Here is a 21,827-nt window from a genome sequence, read left to right as displayed (position 1 = left end):
GAATTTTTATCATTGGTGGCTGCTGAATTTTGTTAAGTGCTTTTTCTGCCTCTGCTGAAATGATCATATGATGTTTGTACTTCGTGTTGTTAAAACTGTGTATCACGTTGAGTTGCAGATCTTAAACCATCCTTGCGTTACAGAGTAAATCCCCATTGGTCATGGTGTATGATCCTTTTAATGTATTGTTGAATTTGGTTTGCTAGTATTTTGTTGAGCATTTTTGCATCTGTGTTCATAAGGAAAGTTGGACTGTGGTTTTGTTTTATTGTGGTGTGTCCTTGTTTGCTTTGGTATTAGAGTAATGCTGGCCTTCTAAAATGAGTTTGGAAGCATTCCCTTTTCTTAATATTTTTTTGTTAAGGGTCTGAGGAGGATTGGTATTTGGTAGAACTCACCAGTGAAGCTATTTAGTCCTGTACTTTTGTTTGTTGGGAGGGTTTTGATTACTGAGTCAACTTCATTCCTAGTAATTAATGTATTCATGTCTTCTGTTTCTCATGATTTAGTCTTGATAGGTTGTATGTTTCTTGGAATTTATGCATTTGTTTAGGTTGTCATATTTGTTGGTATCATGGTTTTGGTTTGCATTTTGCTAACAAGTAAGTGAAGTTAAGCGTCTTTTCGGAGTGATTATTGGTCATTTGTTTTATCTTCTGTGGAGAAATGTCTCTTTTTTTTATTCCTCTCCCCTCTGTTTTTGGCTGTGCTCTGCATTGTAGGATTCTAATTGCCTGACCAGGGTTCGAACCTGGGCCTTTGGCAGTGAAAGTACAGGCTCCCAACCACTGGACCACCAGGAAATTCCCTGCTTTGCCTGTATTGTAATTGGTTTATTTGTCTTTTTGTTGTTGAAGCCAGAGTCTTTTGATTATAAAATTGATTTATATACTGTCATTTGGTTGGGGACCTTTTTTGGAAATGGAACAATAAGTGGTTGGAGTTCTTTTAAACGTTTTATTGAATGTTTTATTTTTAATAGAAATGTAACTAGTTTTTATTATATAGCTTAGCTTGATGTTTTGCTCCCTGCCTCCAGTGTACACTAGCAGATAACTGGATTTATTCATCTCCACATTGTTAATTGTTTTACCTTGATTTTTTTTTGATTATAGATTGTTTCTTTCTCAACTTTTTTGTTAATATAATAATAAAACAATAAAAATCAGGTATAATTTACCTACCATGAAATTCACCCATTGTACAGTTTGATGATTTTTAGTAAATTTACAGTGTTCTACCACCGTTATTACCACAGTACAATTTTAGAACATTTCCATCACTCTGAAAAGTTTCCTTAGGATTATTGGTGGTAAATTTCTTTGCCAGCTTCCAGGCAGCTGATCGGTTTTGTGTTTCTGTAGATGTATCTTTTCTTATATTTCACATAAATGGCATCATAATATATAGAACACTAGCTTTTTTTCACTGAGATGACTGTTTTCAAGGTTCATCCATGCTGTAGCATGTATCCATAGTGTGTTCCTCCTTCTTATAGAATAGTAGCCCGTTCTGTGGTTAATACCACATTTTGTTCATCTGTTCGTTCATTGCTGGACATTTGGCTTGGTTTAGTTTCTGGCTGTCATGGATAGCAAAGATTCATATACAAGGCTTTGTGTAGACATCCTTCTTCAACTTTTTATTTTGAAAAATTCCAACCCCACAGAAAGGTTGAAATAAGTGGTATACTGAATGTCTATATACTCTTTGCCTAGATTCAGTAATTTTTAATATTCGCTATCATCTTGACCACTTTCTATAAATATACCTTTTCAAACCATTTGCAGATGTTGTGACAGTTTGCCTCTTAAATATTTCAACATGGATCTTACGGGATGAGGGCACACATTCTAACCACAGTGTCATTTTTAGACTGAAAAAAATTAGTAAGAATTTTGTAATATCAGCTATTTTATATACATGTTAAAGTTTTCCCAGTTGTTCCAGAAATGTCCTTTAGAGCTTATGTAACCCGTCCTTTTTTCTTTTCCCCTAATCCAGGATCCAAAAATGATTTTCTAGATGTTTTGATAGTTGTTTCTCTTTTTTTTTTAGTCTCTTTTAATCTAGAATAGTTCCTCTTTCTCTCTTTGCTTTTCATGTCAGTGAGATTTAGAAGAATATAGACCAGTTATCCCACCTTTTAACTTTCTCTCATTGCTTTTTCATGATTTAAGTTAAACATTTTTGGCAAGGATTCCTAATAGGTGAGGTTGTGTACTTTTTTATATACCAGTGATTAAATAAAGTGAGTTGAAGTAGAGAATCATAAAAACACCTAATATAATCTAAAATGAAAGTGTACATTTCATCAAGAAAAACAATGTCAGGCTATCTCCTTATTTGTGTAGCTAAATTTGGTCACTTGGTTAAGGTATTGACGGTTGAGATTCTGAAGGCATGACTTTTTGCATTTAGTGAGTTACTGGTAGGATGAAACTTTGAGACGATGTTCAGAGTTCTTCAACTTTCAAGACGATGTTCAACTTGTTTTTTAATAACCTTTTACCTAGTGACTTCAGCACCTATTGCTTGAAGTAGTTATTACATTGATGAGGGAGGTGGCTATTGCATAGAATGCTTTAAAAAAAATACCTTCATTAGCTGTATCATGGAAAAATATTTTGTTTTGCCTTCCTTAGATTTCTGTGCTTGGATAAACATATTCCAGATGTCTGCTTGACGTGTGGTATTGTTTATACTTACAGTTTCAAAGAGCAATTTTCTGTGTTAGTATCTAAGGTATGGAGGTGAATTTTATAAACAAAGTTTTGTTTTTGATATTTTATTGCAGTTTAATACTCAGTAGTATAGTAGAGAAATTAATGAAATCCAGAAAACAGATCTAAATATTTATGAATGTTCAGATTTCATTTATAGTTCATGTCTTTCTCTTCTCTCTCTTTTTAAGATTTTTTTAGTTCTGTCTTTTGTATTCCTGAAACTCCTTGTGTTATGGCACTGATTAATCATGAGTAAGATCTCAGAATGTTACATGTAATCCTGTGAATATTTTTCTTTTCCTGGGAAAAGAAAATGTGATATGTTGATAATATCAGTAGTTAATATGAAGCCATTTACTCTGTCATTGTGTTTTGTGACTGGCTCCACAACATGGAAAATGTATACCAGAAATCCCTTATTTTAATAAAATTGATGAGTAAGTGGAGATGTTTTAAAGCACAGAATTCTGAAAAAAAAGCTTAGATGTGTTCAGTTTAAAATGTGTGTATGTGTGTGTTTGGGTGGTAGGCTTAAGATACTTTCTTTGCATATCAGTCAACTAATTTGAGAGTCATACACGTTTTCTTGTGTCTGCCACACAAATAATAAATGTGCTGTCTGTGATAGCTTGGCTTATTGCTTCTGGAACTGGCCTCCTGGGCTGAACACTCACTCTGTGTCTTTATAGCGTGTGCACTTAAGCAGGTTGCTCAACTTCTCTGCGCCTCAGTTTTCTCATGTGAAGAATGCCAACGATAAAAGCAATGTGTTAATAATTGTAAAGTATATGCTAGCATAAAATGGTTAAGTCATTTAATCTTGCGGGTGACTGGCACATGAATGCCTAAATAAATGTTTGCTAGTTAATTAACATCCAGTCTTAATGTTATTAATGGGGTGAGAATCTAAAGACATTTGTGAAGCAATTTAAAAGTACCTTTTAGATTTGTATGATTTGTTCCTTAGTCTTTGAGTTGTCTTGCTAATGCCTAATCTGGAAGCATCCTTCTTTCTTTCTTTTTAAAATAGCAACCTGTCTTTTAATCAATTTAAAGTATTCAACATAGATTTATAGAAATAATGATTTCTTGTTGCACTTACTCATTTAGGTAGTAACTAAATAATGTGATCACAGCAACAAGTCAAATAGGTGTAATCAATCATAAGACATAAACAGATTTGGGGAAATAATAACTGGTTCTTCATTAACATTCAGCTCAAATGATAGGAGTGGAAATAAGCCTCTATATTGGAAAATAACTCCGCTCGCTGAGAGAGCATTTGGCAACTGACATTGGGCATATTTGTCTGTCTTATGGATGGTCTTGGCTTCCCTGATAGCTCAGTTGGTAAAGAATCCACCTGCAATGCAGGAGATCCTGGTTCGATTCCTGGGTTGGGAAGACCCACTGGAGAAGGGATAGGCTACCCACCAGTATTCTTGGGCTTCCCTAGTGGCTCAGCTGGTAAAAAATTTGCCTGCAGTGTGGGAGACCTGGGTTCAATCCCTGGGTTGGGAAGATCCCCTGGAGAAGGGAAAGGCTACCTACTCCAGTATTCTGACCTGTAGAATTCCATAGACTGCAGTTCATCAGGTTGCAGAGAGTTGGACACGACTGAGCGACTTTCACACAACTGAGTGCAGATGGTGCTGCTGCAGACTCACCGTTGTAGGGCACCCACTATAGGCCCTCTGTTACCTGTTTTCTGCCAGGTTACAGCCTTTCATCTTGGTTTTCTTGTGATGGTTTAGGTAGCGTTTTGTTTGTGAGAAGTGGCAGAGTTGTCTGGCCAGGCAGATAGACTGACTCATGATTACAAAGTTCTTCTTGAACAGTTCAGCCCTGCCTCAGCACAGGTTCTCCGCACTGGGAGGGAAGCTGTGTACTCTTAAGTTGAATTCTGTGAGATGGATCCTGAGCTCCATATGTTTCCAGCAGAGTCTTAGATGGAGGTGCACAATGTGCTCATTAAATTTGTGAATGGCATCAAGTTGGGTGGGATAGGTCATTCAATAGACAACTGGATTAAAATTCAGAATATCTGGTATTTTTGAAAAGTTGATGAATATGCATAATACGGCATTTAAGAGGATTAAGACAAGATAATTTTCTTAAGGAAAGTAAACAGATGTGGAAATACAGTATGGAAGTAGGATTGGGTTTCTACCAGTGGTAGCACAAAACAGTCCCAAGGTGATAAGAAAACCAGTTAATAAATATGAGTCAATGATGCCTTTGTATTTAAAACCATTGATGACAAGTCATGTAATTGGAATGGCGCTTAAAGAAATCACAGGTTCTTTCCTTCACCATATTTAGTATTTGACTGTCAGATCAGATCAGATCAGAACAGTCGCTCAGTCGTGTCCGACTCTTTGCGACCCCATGAATCGCAGCACGCCAGGCCTCCCTGTCCAACACCAACTCCCGGAGTTCACTCAGACTCACGTCCATCGAGTCAGTGATGCCATCCAGCCATCTCATTCTCTGTCATCCCCTTCTCCTCCTGCCCCCAATCACTCAAAGCATCAGAGTCTTTTCCAGTGAGTCAACTCTTCACATGAGGTGGCCAAAGTACTGGAGTTTCAGCTTTAGCATCATTCCTTCCAAAGAAATCCCAGGGCTGATCTCCTTCAGAATGGACTGGTTGGATCTCCTTGCAGTCCAAGGGACTCTCAAGAGTCTTCTCTAACACCACAGTTCAAAAGCATCAATTCTTTGTTGCTCGGCTTTCTTCGCAGTCCAACTCTCACATCCATACATGACCACTGGAAAAACCATAGCCTTGACTAGACAGACCTTTGTTGGCAAAGTAATGTCTCTGCTTTTGAATATGCTATCTAGGTTGGTCATAACTTTCCTTCCAAGGAGTAAGCGTCTTTTAATTTCATGGCTGCAATCACCATCTGCAGTGATTTTGGAGCCCAGAAAAATAAAGTCTGACACTGTTTCCACTGTTTCTCCATCTATTTCCCATGAAGTGATGGGACCAGATGCCATGATCTTCGTTTTCTGAAGGTTGAGCTTTAAGCCAACTTTTTCACTTTCCACTTTCACTTTCATCAAGAGGCTTTTTAGTTCCTCTTCACTTTGACTGTCATGGTGCATTAAAGAAAGATCTTAGGGAAGATATTTCAGAGTGAGAAAACTGAAAGATTAGGAAATAGTCTCTATCAGAAGGTTTTAGTAGGTATTTAGCTTAGAAATAGTGGAGAGTTTAGTAATTCTCTTATGAAATTATATTGATGTTGCTGTTGTTTAGTTGCTAAGTCGTGTCTGACTCTTTCTGACTCCATGGTCTGTAGCCTGTCAGGCCCGTGTCCATGGGATTCTCCAGGCAAGAACACTGGAGTGGGTTGCCATTTTCTCCTCTGGGGATTTTCCCAACCCAGGGGTTAGATTCTAGTCTCCTGCATTGCAGGCGAAATCTTTACCAATGAACCACCACTAGATTATATATGGTTGTATTATTGTGTGATCATAGATTCATAAAATGGCAGTAACCAGTTTCACGGTTTTTTTTTTTTTTTTTTTGGCTGTGTCGGGTCTTAGTTGCAGCACAGGGAATGTCTGTTGCCTTATACAGATCTTTCCATGTGGCATGGGGACTTTCTAGTTGTGGCATGCTCCACATGCTCCGAGTCATGTGGTATCTTAGTTCCCCAAAGCAGGGATGGAACTCATGTCCCTTGCATTGCAAGCTGGGTTCTTAACCACTGGACCACCAGGAAAGTACGCCCGTTTTGTTTTAATGGACGAGAAAACGCAAACCTGAGGTCGTACATTCAAGACAGGCCCTTTCTGCTCAGTCACTGCGCTTAGCACTTAGCTCTTTGGCAGCCTGTGTTTTCACCCTGATGACAAGATTATTAAGGTATTTACAATGGTGGGAAAGTTATGAAGTAAGGCATTAGATATTAATGATTTTGAGGTTTGGACTGCAGTGAATTATGACACAAAAAGTAGAAATGAAATCTCTTGTGGTCATAGAACAGGGATACTTTAAGTCTTACTAAAGCCAAGGCAGAAAAGATATACTCTTGAGTTTCCTTTAGCTCTTTCTCTTTTTCTGCTGGAGATTATGACTGCTCAGGGTGATTAAATGGAGAATTTTCTTTTGCAGGATTTAGGCAGTCTTTGTAGTGAATGACTAAAATCGCCAAGAATGGAAATTTTAAACTTTGATATTTATTCCTTTTCCATGAGCAGTGGGCTCAGAATGAGAGCTATTTGTCTTTTGCTATCACCTTTCATCCATTTCTCATCTAGATTCGTGGTTGGTGGGATCCCAACCTTTTCATCTACCCCGCTTCCCCACCCCACCCCAAGAATATCTTGGCAGACTGATGTAATATATGAGATGTTTAGAATTTGAACAAATGAAGTACAAACAACACTTATTTTTTAATGTCACTGACATTAACTGGATATTAATTTTTTGTGTTTTGCTGGATATTACTTTCCCTTACTCCATATTTAATAGATACTCTTATTGGTAACATGAGTTTTAAAGGAATGACATGAACCAAAATGTTTCATCTTGTAGATGTCATTTCACCTGGATGCTTTCCAGGGTTAGAAGCACCTTAGGTTTTTGTTTCTTAACCATACAGCTGCTGGTGCCAGCTTGTTTCACCTTGAGGCTTGGCTGGTAGCTGTCATCTCCCACGTTTATGACTCATTTTCTGACAAAGAAAGATCTAATAATGACATGTTAGGTTTACTTCCCATCTTTTAGTAAAATTACCCTACGTTTGATCTGATTTTCCATAAATATGGATAAGTGAATATTCTGGTTAAAAGCCTAAATTATCTTAATAATAAGAGTAGATAAATGCACACTTCGCCAGGATGAAACAGAAGTGTTTGTTACTTGGGTAGAACAGGTGCATATATAATTCTTTAGTAGTTTTTATATAATGGTGATTGCAAAGATGAGAGAAAATGCAAGGGTCAGTTTTTTTTTTTTTTCCTAGAGGAAGTAGTTCTTTAGTAAATTTCTAACCCATTACAGAAGTTTGATAGCCAGTTAATTGTTTTAATCACTGTTCAGGTGAAGACACTGACTTCTCTGAGTGTAGTGTCTCCTAATCCTCAACTATTTGCAGCAGCAGCATGGCTAGCCAGGAGAAAAGTAAGGGCAAGGAATACCTCATTGTTCTCTCTCTTAAATTGTCTGTTTTCAGTAATTCTCAGGTATTGTTTTCTATAGCAAATGGTTGGGAAATTTCTGTATTGTTTTCCAAGCAACACAAAGAATTCCTTATGTAATGAACCAGTTGTTGTTTCATCACTAAATTGTATCCGACTCTTTGCAACCCCATGGACTGTAGTCCGCCAGGCTCCTCTGTCCATGGGATTTCCCAGGCAAGAATACGGGAGTGGGTTGCCATTTCCTTCTCCAGGAGATCTTCTTGACCCAGAGGATTGAACCTGTGTCTCCTGCATTGGCAGGCAGATTCTATACCACTGAGCCACCTTGAAAGCCCCAATAAACCAGCAGTAGTAATAATGTAGTGTAGAATTAAAAAATCATCTTTTAACCAGTAATACTTTATTGAACTCTAATTTATATGTAGTAAAACTCAGTCTTATGTGTATAATCTAATGGATTTCGACCAGTGTATACACTTACGTAGTCACCACCTAGATTAAGATACAGAACATTTGCATCACTCCAGAAAGTATGCTCCATTGATGTACAGTTGTAAAAACTTAAATGGGTTGGAATTACTTAAGAGAAATGTTTAATAATCAACTCGTATGCAATTTCTTTAGGTAAGTGGATAACAGTGAACTTAGTTCCCCACCCCCCCACTATTTTCTTTACTACAAAAGTGAATTATGCACAGCATTGCTGCTGCTGCTGCTGCTGCTAAGTCACTTCAGTCATGTCCGACTCTGTGTGACCCCATGGATGGCAGCCCACCAGGCTCCCCCGTCCCTGGGATTCTCCAGGCAAGAACACTGGAGTGGGCTGCCATTTCCTTCTCCAATGCAGGAAAGTGAAGAGTGAAAGTGAAGTCGCACAGTCATGTCCGACTCTTCGCCATCCCATGGACTGCAGCCCACCAGGCTCCTCCGTCCATGGGGTTTTCCAGGCAAGAGTACTGGAGTGGGGTGCCATTGCCTTCTCCAATGCACAGCATTAGTTTTATTCTAATACAGAGTTTGAATTTCCTAAAATAGTACATATATTTGCAAATGAAGAGATCCAGATATAAGACATTCCTCCATCTTCTTAATAAGAACAATAGGAGCTTTGATCACCATAAATACTGGCATTTTTAGGAGCATAGATAAAATAATTAAAATATTAATTAAATTAAAATTAATTTCACATATGTAGTTTAAAAATCTTTTAACTTTTTCATTTTCAGAAAATTTAGATTTACATGTAGTTGTAAAAAATAAAATAGCGGTCTCATATATTCTTCTCTCAGTTTATACCAGTAGTAACTGTACATGCATATTTAAAAATAGGCTATACTAACAAATTATAGGTATTTGAATATATTCCTAATACACATTTAAAATACTACTTTTCCACACTCATGAAACATGAATGCTCCACATCTTCACAGCTATGAATATCTTTAATATTTATTCACTAAAAACACATTTAAGGTTAATTGGCCACAGTTTCCCACTTACTTACTTCCTTACAAGTTGTTTGAGGTTGAGCATTAAAAAAACTGTAAATGTTGCTCTCTGGAAGTTGCATCTGAAGCCACAAGAATTCATCCATATAACATTAGGAGAATTGACATCATTTTGGTGTTATCTGTGATCTTCCTAACTTTCCAAGGTTTTTTCATTGCATTACTTTCTAAATGATTTTCAGAGGCCTTTTTCAGTGGTAGCTGAATGATTACCTCTTGTAATCATGACCTCACAATCCAGAAATAAGTATTTACTCTGTGTTTAAAACTATGTTTTACTTCCTTTGGAAACTTGTTTGGTGCAGTAACTTTGACAAAGCATCCAGCATAATGTTGTGTGACATTTTTCCAGACTTCAGTGTTTATACTCAGAGATGAGAACTTCACTGACTTGCCCTTTTCACAGACTCTGACTGGATGGATATTGCTGGGAGTTTGGTTCCATTGGTAGGGTCTTCCTGTTTTGAAATCCCAAATGCCGTTCCTCTGGGCATGACTAGCATGCCTAGAGTTTTCACTTGCAGGTTTTGGGGAAGCTTTTTCTTTTTTTCCCTTTCTACCCTGTTTGTATTTAATTTAAAATTATTTGTGCTAACCTCAAAAGTAAGGATTTAATTTTGAAGCAATTCCTGTTTCTTGAAAGATAATTTTAGGAATGAAAACCTTTCTGTTTGTATGGGCATATATGGTAAGACAGCTATAGCCACTGTATACAGTGAGTGTTAGAATTGATAGTGTCTTGTGTGGAAAAATTATTTGGCATTTGTATTCAGGTCATTGTATCGTTTTCCTCCTGCTTGTGTACATGGGTTTGTTGTTGTTCAGTTGCTGAGTCATGTCTGACTCTGTGACCCCATGGACTACAGCACTCTAGGCTTCCCTGTCTTTCATCATCTTCTGGAGTTTGCTTAAACTCGTTGAGTCGATGATGCCATCCAACCGTCTCATCCTCTGTTGCCCTCTTCTCGTCCTGCCCTTAATCTTCCCAGGATCAGGGTCTTTTCCAGTGAGTCCACTCTTCACATCAGGTGGCCAAAGTATTGGAGCTTCAGCTTCAGCATCAGTCCTTCCAATGAATAGTTAGAGTTGATTTCATTTAGAATTGACTTGTTTGATCTCCTTGGTGTCTAAGGGACTCTCCAGAGTCTTCTCCAGAACCACAATTCAAAACCATCAATTCTTCAGCACTCAGCTGATGTCCAGCTCTTACATTCATACATGACTACTGGAAAAACTATAACTTTGACTATATGGACCTTTGTCGGCAAGGTGATGTATCTGCTTTCAAATACACCGTCTAAGTTTGTCATGGCCTTCCTTTCAAGGAGTAAGCAGCTTTTAATTTTGTGACTGCAGTCACAAGGGATTTATTTACATGTTTTAATATTTATTCTTCTTCTTACTAGTTTATTGATAAGCATGCATCATTTTGTTTTACCTTTTAGTAATGTGTACAGGGTTACAGATGATAATGTTACTTATTTTACATCTGTATATCTTTTTAGTGTAGGGGTTCAAACACAGAAAACAGAGGCCTATGCTATGTCCTTCTTGTCCTTGAATCTGGGTATAAAATATTAAGACACGGTTCATTACAATACTACCTGGAATCTAAATTATTAGATTGAAATTAGCTTTTAAAGTTGTTGTTGTTTAGTTGCTCGGTTCAGTCCAACTGTTTGTGACCCCATGGATTGTAACCAGGCTCCTCTGTCCATGGGATTTCCCAGGCAAGAATACTGGAGTGTGGGTTGCCATTTCCTTCTCCAGGTAGCATGACTGATATTGCTACATTCTAGGAACGAATCCCACGTAGTAACAACTAAATTTTTTCCTTTGTAATACCTCCTTGAAAACTTTGCATGCATTGTCTGAATGGTATTTAGAGTGATGTATAACAATTCAGACAGGCTGGATGCACTGTTGAAAGCCTGGTTTGTCATTCTGCTAGGATGTCATCTGATTGAACTGGCCTTTTTCTTGTTTGCCTGGGGTGAGCAAAGACTATAGCTTTAGTAGAGCTGTTCGCTGCTTTCTTGCTGTTGTAGGAAATTAAGACTTTTCTGGTTGTAAGTATATGAGGTGGCATGCAGATTGTTACTAGTCTTCAATCATCTAATCTTACTTCTGAGGCGACTGGAATGATGTTTAAAGTGGAGAAGGCATTGTGGTTTGTTTTTTCCGTCTTTGCATGTATACACACGTCCTTGCCCAACTCTCCTTCCTTCCCTGTCTTCTCTTCCTTCCTTTGGATTATTAAAGGAGATGGAATTAGGAAATGTGACTAGTTGGTTTTTGCAGATTGGTTTTCTTCATTAAGAAAGAAATCCCTTTGTCATCTAGAGTTTTTACAAATGTTATGATCCATGTCTAACCTAGAGAAATACAGAGATGTTAGGCTGGAACAGCTTGGCATATTTATGTGCTGATACTTTTGTGTTTCCTTTTGACTCGTCTCTGTTTTTATTGTGCCTCAGTTTCTTCCTCACTGACACAGCGTCAGGGTTGCTTTTATTTCCACATTTGTGTTGCAGTATTTCAGGGGGGACCTGGTGTGTGTGTGTTCCTGCTTGGTGAGAGAGGGTGTTGTATGAATGTCAAGAAAATAGTATTGTAAATGAAATGTTTTTAGAATTCTCAGTTATTAGGAATGTTCTTCTAATTCCTTGAGACAAATTAGCTAGAAGGTTCATTTATTTTTCTTTAAAAAAATTACTGTCTTTCAAATTTAGTTTTTTTTATTTCAAAATAAAACACATGATTAAAGCAAGATAACCATTTCTCCCATCAAACAAAGATTTGAAATTAATTACTTAATGTTGGTAAGAGTACATGGGAAAAAATGTACTTTCAGATGCTTTTGATGAGAGTATAAATTGGTAGAACTTATCTGGGAAGTAATTTGGCAGTATTTACCAAATCATACTTTTTCATCTCAGTAATGTCCTTCTCAGAGTCAGTTTTAAGAAAGTTATTCAGTCAAAGACTTGTGATGGAAGATTTATGTCTAAAAATGCTCATTATAGCAACATTTATAATAGAAATCTAGAAAAAAGATTAAATATTCAACAGTAAGAGACTGACTAAATTATACTATTAGTATATAATGAACTGTTACAGAGCAGCAAGAATGTTTTTGAAGAATGGAAATAAAAAATGAAATTTGCTTATTTTATTATATATTTTGGGTGAATTATTTGATGTATGCAAGATAAAATATGCAGTGTGTATATGTTATAAAAACATAAATGAGCATACCACACAACTTTACCAATACTGTTAAATATAATAAGTTCTTATTACATATATCTATCCATAAAGATAAGAAGGAATGATTTCAGAATGTTACTCTTATGTTTGGGGGAAGGATTATCAGTGATCTTCAGCATTTTGCTTAAATGCTTCTGTTCTCTTTCTAAATTTTGTACAAGAGATACGTATTTTCAAAACCAGAAATATCACTTAACAGTATTTATTGAAAGAAGAAAGCAGTTTAAGCTGGATTCTTTGCAGTTCATCTCATGGGAAGAAAACTTCTGAAAGTGTCTGCCACCTGTTACCTCATGAGTGACAGATCATGCCAGGTACACAGGGTGGCATTAGCTACCATTTATAGGCATTACAGTGTGACAACTCCTGAGAGACGACAGGCTGACAGCTGTAGGAATTGTGGATGCCCTGTCTTCTAGGAGGTTTTACAGACCTTCTAGGAGGTCTTCTATGACTTTTACAAAATATATTTAAAATTTTTCTTAAATTTTTTTTATGGTTCATACCTTCAAGAGAGGATTCATTTTTTCCCCACTTACCAAGTATTTATTGGATGCCTGTTAAGTACCAAACAAGAGTGCCCAAGAGGGTCTTTGCCCTTATGACACTTACATTCTGGTGTTGAAGGAGAGTCAGTACACAACAGACCAGTGATGAGGTATCAAAGAATGATGTGTTGTGAAGAAAACAAGAAGATGACTGATGTAAATTGGGTGGTCAGTTGAAACCTACTGAGGAGGTTCGAACTAGGACCCAAGTGAAGAAGAAAGACGCAGTCTTACAGTGATTAAGGGTAGAGGGGACAGCGTGGGCAGGAGCTCTACATTGATTTCTAGGAACAGATAAAAAGGCGAGTGTAACTGAAGTGTGGTAGGTGAGACGAGCGAAATCTAAGGAAGGAAGAGGAGAGGCAGGCGGAGACAGGTCATGAGGGGCTAAGGCTTTCGTAAGAAATTTAAATTTTACACTAAATGCAATAGGAAATTATTGGATGGAATTAAGAAAGAAAATAGCACAACTTAGCTTTTAAATAAAAGATTGCTTTGGCTGCTGTGTAGAAAATCATTGTCAAGGGTGACGCATGGGCCTGGGGAGACCACTGGAAAGTCATTTACTGTGGCCAGGTAAGAGCGTGGTGGCCACGGTGGAAGCACTGGCGAAGGAGAGAAGTTGACAAATTTAAGTCTGTTTGGAAATAGAGCTGGTGGATCTTGCTCAGTATTGTGTATGAGAGACTGCAGAAAAGAGGGAAATCAAAGTTGATGTTTAGATTTTTGACCTGAGCAACTGGGCAGAAGATGTTGCCATTTATAAAGGTGGACAAAAAGGGTCAGGCAAATTTAGGGGGAACGTTGAATGTTCTAGTTTGAAATGTTGTGTCTGAGCTACATGTAAAGATGTCACATAAGCAATTGGATGTATGAGTTTGGAAGAAGGTGAAGAGGTTTGGGACAAATGTATACATTTGTGAGTCTTCGGTGTATGGCATTTAAAGCCATGGGACTATGTGAGATCACTAAGTTGGAAGTAGGACTGAGTCCTGGGACCTTTACACAAAGGCCTTGACAGTGGAGGAGCCAGTGAAGGTGGCTGAGAGGTAGCTGTTATGTGGGAGGGAAATGGGGTGGGGGGTAGTGGGTAGATGAGATCTGGGACCTGACTGACAAGAAGACAAAAGGAGAGTTTCGAGAAGGATGGATTTGGTTGAATGATGCTGAGAGAGAAGGGAGTAAGATGATGTCAGGGTCATAACCCTGTGTATCAGTTTTCTGGGGCTGCTCTAACAAATTAACCACAAATCTGATGGCTTGAAACAATAGAAATATGTTCTCCTAAGTTTCTGGAGCCTAGTAAGCCCCAAATCTGGCAGAACTGCCTGTCTTCTGGGCGGCTTTAGGGAAAAACCCATTCCTTGTCTCTTTCTACTTCCAGTGGCTGCTCCAGCATCCCTAGCTTTGTGACCACATTCCTCCAGGCTTTGCCTCCATCTTCACTTTGCCTTCTCCTCACTGTGTTTTTCCAAACTTTCTTGCCTGTCACAAAAGCATTTCTAATCCATTCATTCAGGGCCCACTCGATAATACAGAGTGAACTCAAAATCTTTAGCTTATTTTTTGTGCAAAGACCTTTCCCCAATAAAATGAATTCCATGGATTGCAAATTTCAGGGATTAAAATTTGACATCTTCAAATTTGGTTTTAGAAACATGATAGCCATTGGATATCTCAGTAAGAGCAGTTTCTTTGGAGCAGTGGAGACTTAAGAATCAGATTGGTACAAACATAATTGGGCCCTTTTTGTTGATCAATGCCAGCTGCAGATGTTGCAGTTTTTGGTGCGTCTCATGAATTTGCTGAGCATACTTCTCAGATGTAATGGTTTCACCAAGATTCAGAAAGCTGTAGTGGATCAGATGGGCAGCAGACCATCAAACAATGACCATGACCTTTTTTGGGGTGCAAGTTTGGCTTTGGGAAGTGCTTTGAAGCTTCTTGGTTCAGCCACTGAGTAGGTTATTGCTGGTTGTCATATAGAATCCACTTTTCGTTGCATATGACAATCCAACCAAGAAATGGTTTGTTATTGTTGCATAAAAAAGAGAAGAGGTCACTTCAAAACGATGATGTTTTTGATTTTTGTTCAGCTCAAGAGGCACCCACTTATCGAGCTTTTTCATCTTTCCAGTTTGCTTCAAATGCTGAATGACCGTAGAATGGTCAACATTGAGTTCCTTGACAACTTCTCATGTAGTTGTAAGAGGATCAGCTTTGATGATGGCTCTCAGTTGGTCTTTGTCAACTTATGATGGCTGCCACTACACTCTTTGTCTTCAAGATTCTCATCTCCTTTGCAAAACTTCTTGAACCACCACTGCACTGTACGTTCATTGGCAGTTCCTGGGCCAGATATGCTGTTGATGTTATGGGTTGTCTCCACTGCTTTACGACCCATTTTGAAATCAGGAAAATTGCTTGAATTTGCTTTTTGTCTAACATCATTTCTAAACTCTAAATATAAACAACTAATGTCATTCAGTTCAGTTCAGTCGCTCAGTCATGTCCGACTCTTTGCGACCCCATGAATCGCAGCACACCAGGCCTCCCTGTCCAACACCAACTCCCGGAGATCACTCAAACTCAGGTCCATCGAGTCAGTGATGCCATCCAGCCATCTCATCCTCTGTCGTTCCCTTCTCCTCCTGCCCCCAATCCCTCCCAGCATCAGAGTCTTTTCCAATGAGTCAACTCTTCGCATGAGGTGGCCAAAGTACTGGAGTTTCAGCTTTAGCATCATTCCTTCCAAAGAAATCCCAGGGCTGATCTCCTTCAGAATGGACTGGTTGGATCTCCTTGCAGTCCAAGGGACTCTCAAGAGTCTTTTCTAACACCACAGTTGAAAAGCATCTTCGGTGCTCAGCTTTCTTCACAGTCCAACTCTCACATCCATACATGACCACTGGAAAAACCATAGCCTTGACTAGATGGACTTTTGTTGGCAAAGTAATGTCTCTGCTTTTGAATATGCTCTCTAGGTTGGTCATAACTTTCCTTCCAAGGAGTAAGCGTCTTTTAATTTCATGGCTGCAGTCACCATCTGAAGTGATTTTGGAGCCCTCCAAAATAAAGTCTGACACTGTTTCCCCATCTATTTCCCATGAAGTGATGGGACCAGATGCCATGATCTTCGTTTTCTGAATGTTGAGCTTTAAGCCAACTTTTTCACTCTCTTCTTTCACTTTCCTCAAGAGGCTTTTTAGTTCCTCTTCACTTTCTGCCATAAGGGTGGTGTCATCTGCATATCTGAGGTTATTGATATTTCTCCCAACAATCTTGATTCCAGCTTGAGCTTCTTCCAGCCCAGCATTTCTCATGATGTACTCTGCATATAAGTTGAATAAGCAGGGTGACAATATGCAGCCTTGACGTACTCCTTTTCCTATTTGGAACCAGTCTGTTCCATGTCCAGTTCTAGCTGTTGCTTCCTGACCTGCATATAGGTTTCTCAAGAGGCAGATCAGGTGGTCTGGTATTCCCATCTCTTTCAGAATTTTCCACAATTTACTGTGATCCACACAGTCAAAGGCTTTGGCGTAGTCAATAAAGCGGAAGTAGATGTTTTTCTGGAATTCTCTTGCTTTTTCGATGATCCAGCGGATGTTGGCAATTTGATCACTGGTTCCTCTGCCTTTTCTAAAACCAGCTTGAACATCTGGAAGTTCACGGTTCATGTACTGCTGAAGCCTGGCTTGGAGAATTTTGAGCATTACTTTACTAGCGTGTGAGATGAGTGCAATTGTGAGGTAGTTTGAGCATTCTTTGGCATTGCCTTTCTTTGGGATTGGAATAAAAACTGACCTTTTGCAGTCCTGTGGCCACTGCTGAGTTTTCCAAATTTGCTGGCATATTGAGCGCAGCACTTTCACAGCATCATCTTTCAGGATTTGAAATAGCTCAACTGGAATTCCATCACCTCCACTAGCTTTGTTCGTAGTGATGCTTTCTAAGGCCCACTTGACTTCACATTCCAGGATGTCTGGCTCTAGGTGAATGATCACACCATCATGATTATCTGGGTCGTGAAGATCTATTTTGTATAGTTCTTCTATGTATTCTTGCCATGTCTTCTTAATATCTTCTGCTTCTGTTAGGTCCATACCATTTCTATCCTTTATCGAGCCCATCTTTGCATGAAATGTTCCTTTAGTATCTCTAATTTTCTTGAAGAGATCTCTAGTCTTTCCCATTCTGATGTTTTCCTCTATTTCTTTGCATTGATTGCTGAGCAAAGCTTTCTTATCTGTCCTTGATATTCTTTGGAACTCTGCATTCAGATGCTTATATCTTTCCTTTTCCCCTTTGCTTTTCGCTTCTCTTCTTTTCACAGCTATTTGTAAGGCCTCCCCGGACAGCCATTTTGCTTTTTTGCATTTCTTTTCCAGGGGGATGGTCTTGATCCCTGTCTCCTGTACAATGTCATGAACCTCCGTCCATAGTTCATCAGGCACTCTGTCTATCAGATCTAGTCCCTTAAATCTATTTCTCACTTCCACTGTATAATCATAAGGGATTTGATTTAGGTCATACCTGAATGGTCTAGTGGTTTTCCCTACTTTCTTCAATTTAAGTCTGGATTTGGCCATAAGGAGTTCATGATCTGAGTCACAGTCAGCTCCCGGTCTTGTTTTTGCTGACTGTATAGGGGTTCTCCATCTTTGGCTGCAAAGAATATAATCAATCTGATTTCGGTGTTGACCATCTGGTGATGTCCATGTGTAGAGTCTTCTCTTGTGTTGTTGTTATTAGCAAAGAAAAAGTCAAGTGAGAAATGTGCATTAAAATGATGTATGACATAACCACGCTTGTTTAAGAATGCACTCCAATATCAGATGGCAAATTTCAACAGTGCAAAAACTGCAGTTACCCTTGCACCGCCCAGTATCTCTCTTTCATACTTGCTGCCACATAGAATACTTGTAGTAGTCTGTCCAAGACTGTGCAGGACGATCACACTACGTTTTTTGGTAGTTGTATATGTGTGATTTGCTTCAAGTTTGATGTGTCAACCATGAAAAAGGAGCAAGAGTCTCAGAAGCCTCTGCCAGTTTTTTCAAGTTCACTGTTGCTGACATATGAGATCCAAGTTGCCATTACCAGTAGGTATTAATTCTGTGGCCAAAGTCTGGGTTTTTTCAGATTTTAGACATCTCTGTTTTGATTAATAATATCAGTATCTGTGTTATTTCTTTCATAGTCTGATTGATAACTGTGTTGCTGAAAAGTTCCTACTTAAAAAGTAGAATGGATATAATATATGGATATAGTGGGTATATATGCATTGGCCATGTGAAGTGGGTATAATGCATCACGTATCTGAAGACAGATAAGGGCAAGAGGGAAAAAATGCTGCATTGCCATTTTTTCTTACCAGCTGGTGAAACACAGACGTGAAAACTGGCACCCTTGGTTCCTGCTGCCCTCACTTCTTCTCTCAGGCTCTCCGTGCTTCCTGCTGGATCCTGGGGAGCAGCAGAGGATGAACGATTACCTCTGTCTCTCTGTGGCACCGGAGGGGCGAGAGACAGTGATCACATCAGGAGGAGACCTTCCTCCTGGGGATCGTTCTATCAACAAAGAAATTCCTTCATCCTCAGTTCTTCCTTGGGTTGGAACAGAAATGACTGGCAGCCTTGGGTTGCTTTCCTGTGTATTTTATGTGTATTTGGAGAGGAGGGCAGGAGTTGTGCTTCCTCCAGGTTAAGGGCTTTACTTTTTCCGTGTGCTGCGTTGATTACCATAGATTAAATCTTCAGTTGTAGGACCATTCTCCCCAACCTCTAGAGTGTGTTCCTCTCAGCTTCTGTACTGAGGCAGGGGCCCTAGTTCAGCATGATGAAAAGAACACAGGCTTTGGAATTAGATCAGGTTCATCTACTTAAGAGTGCTGTAACCTAGGAAAAGTTATATACCCTCTTGGCGCCTCAGTTTGCTCTTTGATAAAAATAAGATTAAAGGAGTTTGGTGTTATGCTTAACCATGTGGTAGACATGTAGTAAATATTAGATGTCACTGTTAACACATCTCTTTGTCCATTTTTAAAAATTTTTTATTCATTTTATCGATACTGAAAACTTTCTTACCACCTTTGATGTCTTTATATTAGTCCATGGGGTTGCAGAGAGTCGGACACAACTGAGTGCCTAACCCCTGTCTACATAGCATCTCTTCTGGGATAGAGAACTCCAGTGACCTCTTCCTGCCTCCTTTCACGCCCCGTCTCCTCATTTTATCACTCTGTGACAATTGCTGACAGTTAGATCTTGGGTCTCAGTATATTAGAAGACAGTCATGATCATCAGGGAATACTTCCTGAGGGAGGCTTTCATTAATTGTAAAGTTTACTGAGGAGGGCAAAAGATGGTTGCCATATTCCATGTGTATGAGTGGCTCTGGATAAAGGCTCAGATATTGGAAGGGGAATTGCTGAGGAATGAGGCTGTAGAAGGTCAGTTTACTCAACCAAGAGTATTCTAGAAGGTTTTTGTAGTTCGTATGTCCTTTGGAGTTAGCTCAGACCCTAGGTCTGAAGCTTCCTCTGCAGTCAGTTCCCCAGCGATGTGACCGTGGGCAAGCTGCTCCCCTGTTAAATGGGGATGAGACTGTATGGCTTTGATTTCTAAGACCATTCAGTTTAATAACTCCTTGGAGGACATGGTGGAAACATTTCCTCTTTAAATTATTTATCACTTGTAGCCAGTTCTGGTTGTAGAAATGTTAATGGGACTTTTTAAAAAAGTGCATTTTAGAAACAAAGCAATGTGGTAATACTCAGTCTCGGGATGCTGGGAGGATTAATAAGATCGTGTATGTTAAGTGCCCATCCCAATTTAGTATTCAGTGAAGTGTAGTTATTATTAACAGATGAAAGGACATGAAAAATAATTTGATTGGGAACATCTGTAAAAAGAATTTTAAATGACAAGGTCATAATGTGACCAGGATCCGAAATTGGACTAGAATGAGGGGAAAGAAGACAAAAGTAATATTATAGAGGTAATCGAGTGTGTACATCAGGAGCAAGTTTTACCTCTTTACAGATAAAATTTTCCCTTTTTTGATGAGTTTGTGATACATGTTCCATTATAAACAGAGGGAATGTGGCAATTGTGGGATAAATTCATTCTTTTATTATTTTATGGGCCTTTTACAGTATTCCTGAACTTGCCACCACATAAGCTGCTAGTCACAAAAAATAACATATTGGCTAACTCGTAGATTACAAAGGTGTGCTTTATATTGTTATTTCATTTTTGTCTTTTTTTGTTTTGTTATGGGGTAGGGGTGGCTGGCTGGCTAGGGATTTCTCATTAGTTTATTAGTTTAGTTCCTTGGCCAGGAAGATCTTGGCTTAGGTTTCAAACATCTTTATGTTTTGATTAGAGTGATAACTGAAGTTTTAGCTCTTCTTTCTTTCTTTTCTTTTTTTTTTGCCCCAGGTCCAGCAAGACTATGAACCTCTGTTCCAAATGCTTTGCTGGTAAGTGCAGAAAAAGGGTTTTCAATTTATTTTTATTTTTCTTCTTTCGGTTGTTTTTAAGACGGTCTAACTTATTTTAAGACTGTCTATCTTTTGGGTTTATGCATGGGTTTTTATTTTCTTTGCTTGTGTGTGAAAGTAGTTTCTCTTCACCAAGTTGCTTTATATATTTGTTTAGAACTGTTGAAAAAGTCTTCCCTGAGTGAAGTGGAATCTTATGTGTACTTGTATCAAACAAACTTTCCTCAGTTTACGGTTGTTGGGCTATAGTGGGATTGTAAACACTCATGTTATAGAAGGGTTTTATATATATATATATGTATATATATATATTCATCTTTGATGTTGACTTGAATGACTAATGGTGAAGGTTGCTTTTACCAATGAGAATACAAGAGAAAGAATATTTTCATGTTGGAGTCAGAAAGAGAATAATGCTGAATTGGCTTTTCTAATTCAGACCCTCATTGAAATCACCTTGGGTAAGTCACTTAACCTCTTTGGGCATTAGATTAATCATTGGTAACATGGAGGGCTTAGGCTTGATGTTTGCCAAGGGCCGTTTCCACCCCCTAAATGCTGATTGATTGACTCCTTGATTTATGACTCCTTCATGAAGTTAGTGGGCTTCCCTCATAGCACAGTTGGTAAAGAATCTGTCTGCAATGTAGGAGACCCTGGTTCAGGAAGATCCGTTGGAGAAGGGATAGGCTACCCACTCCACTATTCTTGGGCTTCACTGGTGGCTCAACTGGTAAAGAATCCACCTGCAGTGCGGGAGACCTGGGTTTGATCCCTGGGTTGGGAAGGTCCCCTGGAGAAGGGAACGGCTACCCACCTCAGTATTCTGGCCTAGAGAATTCCATGGACTAGTCAGTCCTTAGGGTCACACAGAATCGGACACGACTGAGTGACTTTCACTTTCACGAAGTTAAAACTTTAAGATTTTTTGTTTGTTTTTTAAGAACTCCACATCTAATGATCTTATGTACGTCTTTATTAATTGGGATATGTATACCTTTCATTATTACCTTTTTAATTACTTTTATTATTTTGTCAAAGACAAACCAGCACACAAGTTAGGTTAAGGACAGATTTTAATCAATAACACACTGCTGCAGTAGGGAAGAGG

The 21,827-nt window shown here is 38.7% G+C and overlaps 1 protein-coding gene across 4 annotated transcripts in view; it reads left to right on the top strand.

Moving 5' to 3' along the window:
- ZFAND3 (zinc finger AN1-type containing 3) overlaps window positions 1–21,827 on the top strand; it is a 327,210-nt gene that overhangs the window by 83,993 nt on the left and 221,390 nt on the right. For all 4 annotated transcript variants that reach the window (XM_044938344.2, XM_025261049.3, XM_044938343.2 and 1 more), the window contains exon 2: window positions 20,655–20,695. In XM_044938344.2, the coding sequence (XP_044794279.1) occupies window positions 20,655–20,695 (41 nt within the window). The remainder of the gene's footprint in view (window positions 1–20,654; window positions 20,696–21,827) is intronic.

The sequence above is a fragment of the Bubalus bubalis genome, chromosome 2 (assembly GCF_019923935.1).
Source record: "Bubalus bubalis isolate 160015118507 breed Murrah chromosome 2, NDDB_SH_1, whole genome shotgun sequence".
Classification (NCBI taxonomy): domain Eukaryota; kingdom Metazoa; phylum Chordata; class Mammalia; order Artiodactyla; family Bovidae; genus Bubalus; species Bubalus bubalis.
This window is presented reverse-complemented; position numbering and strand designations above follow the sequence as displayed.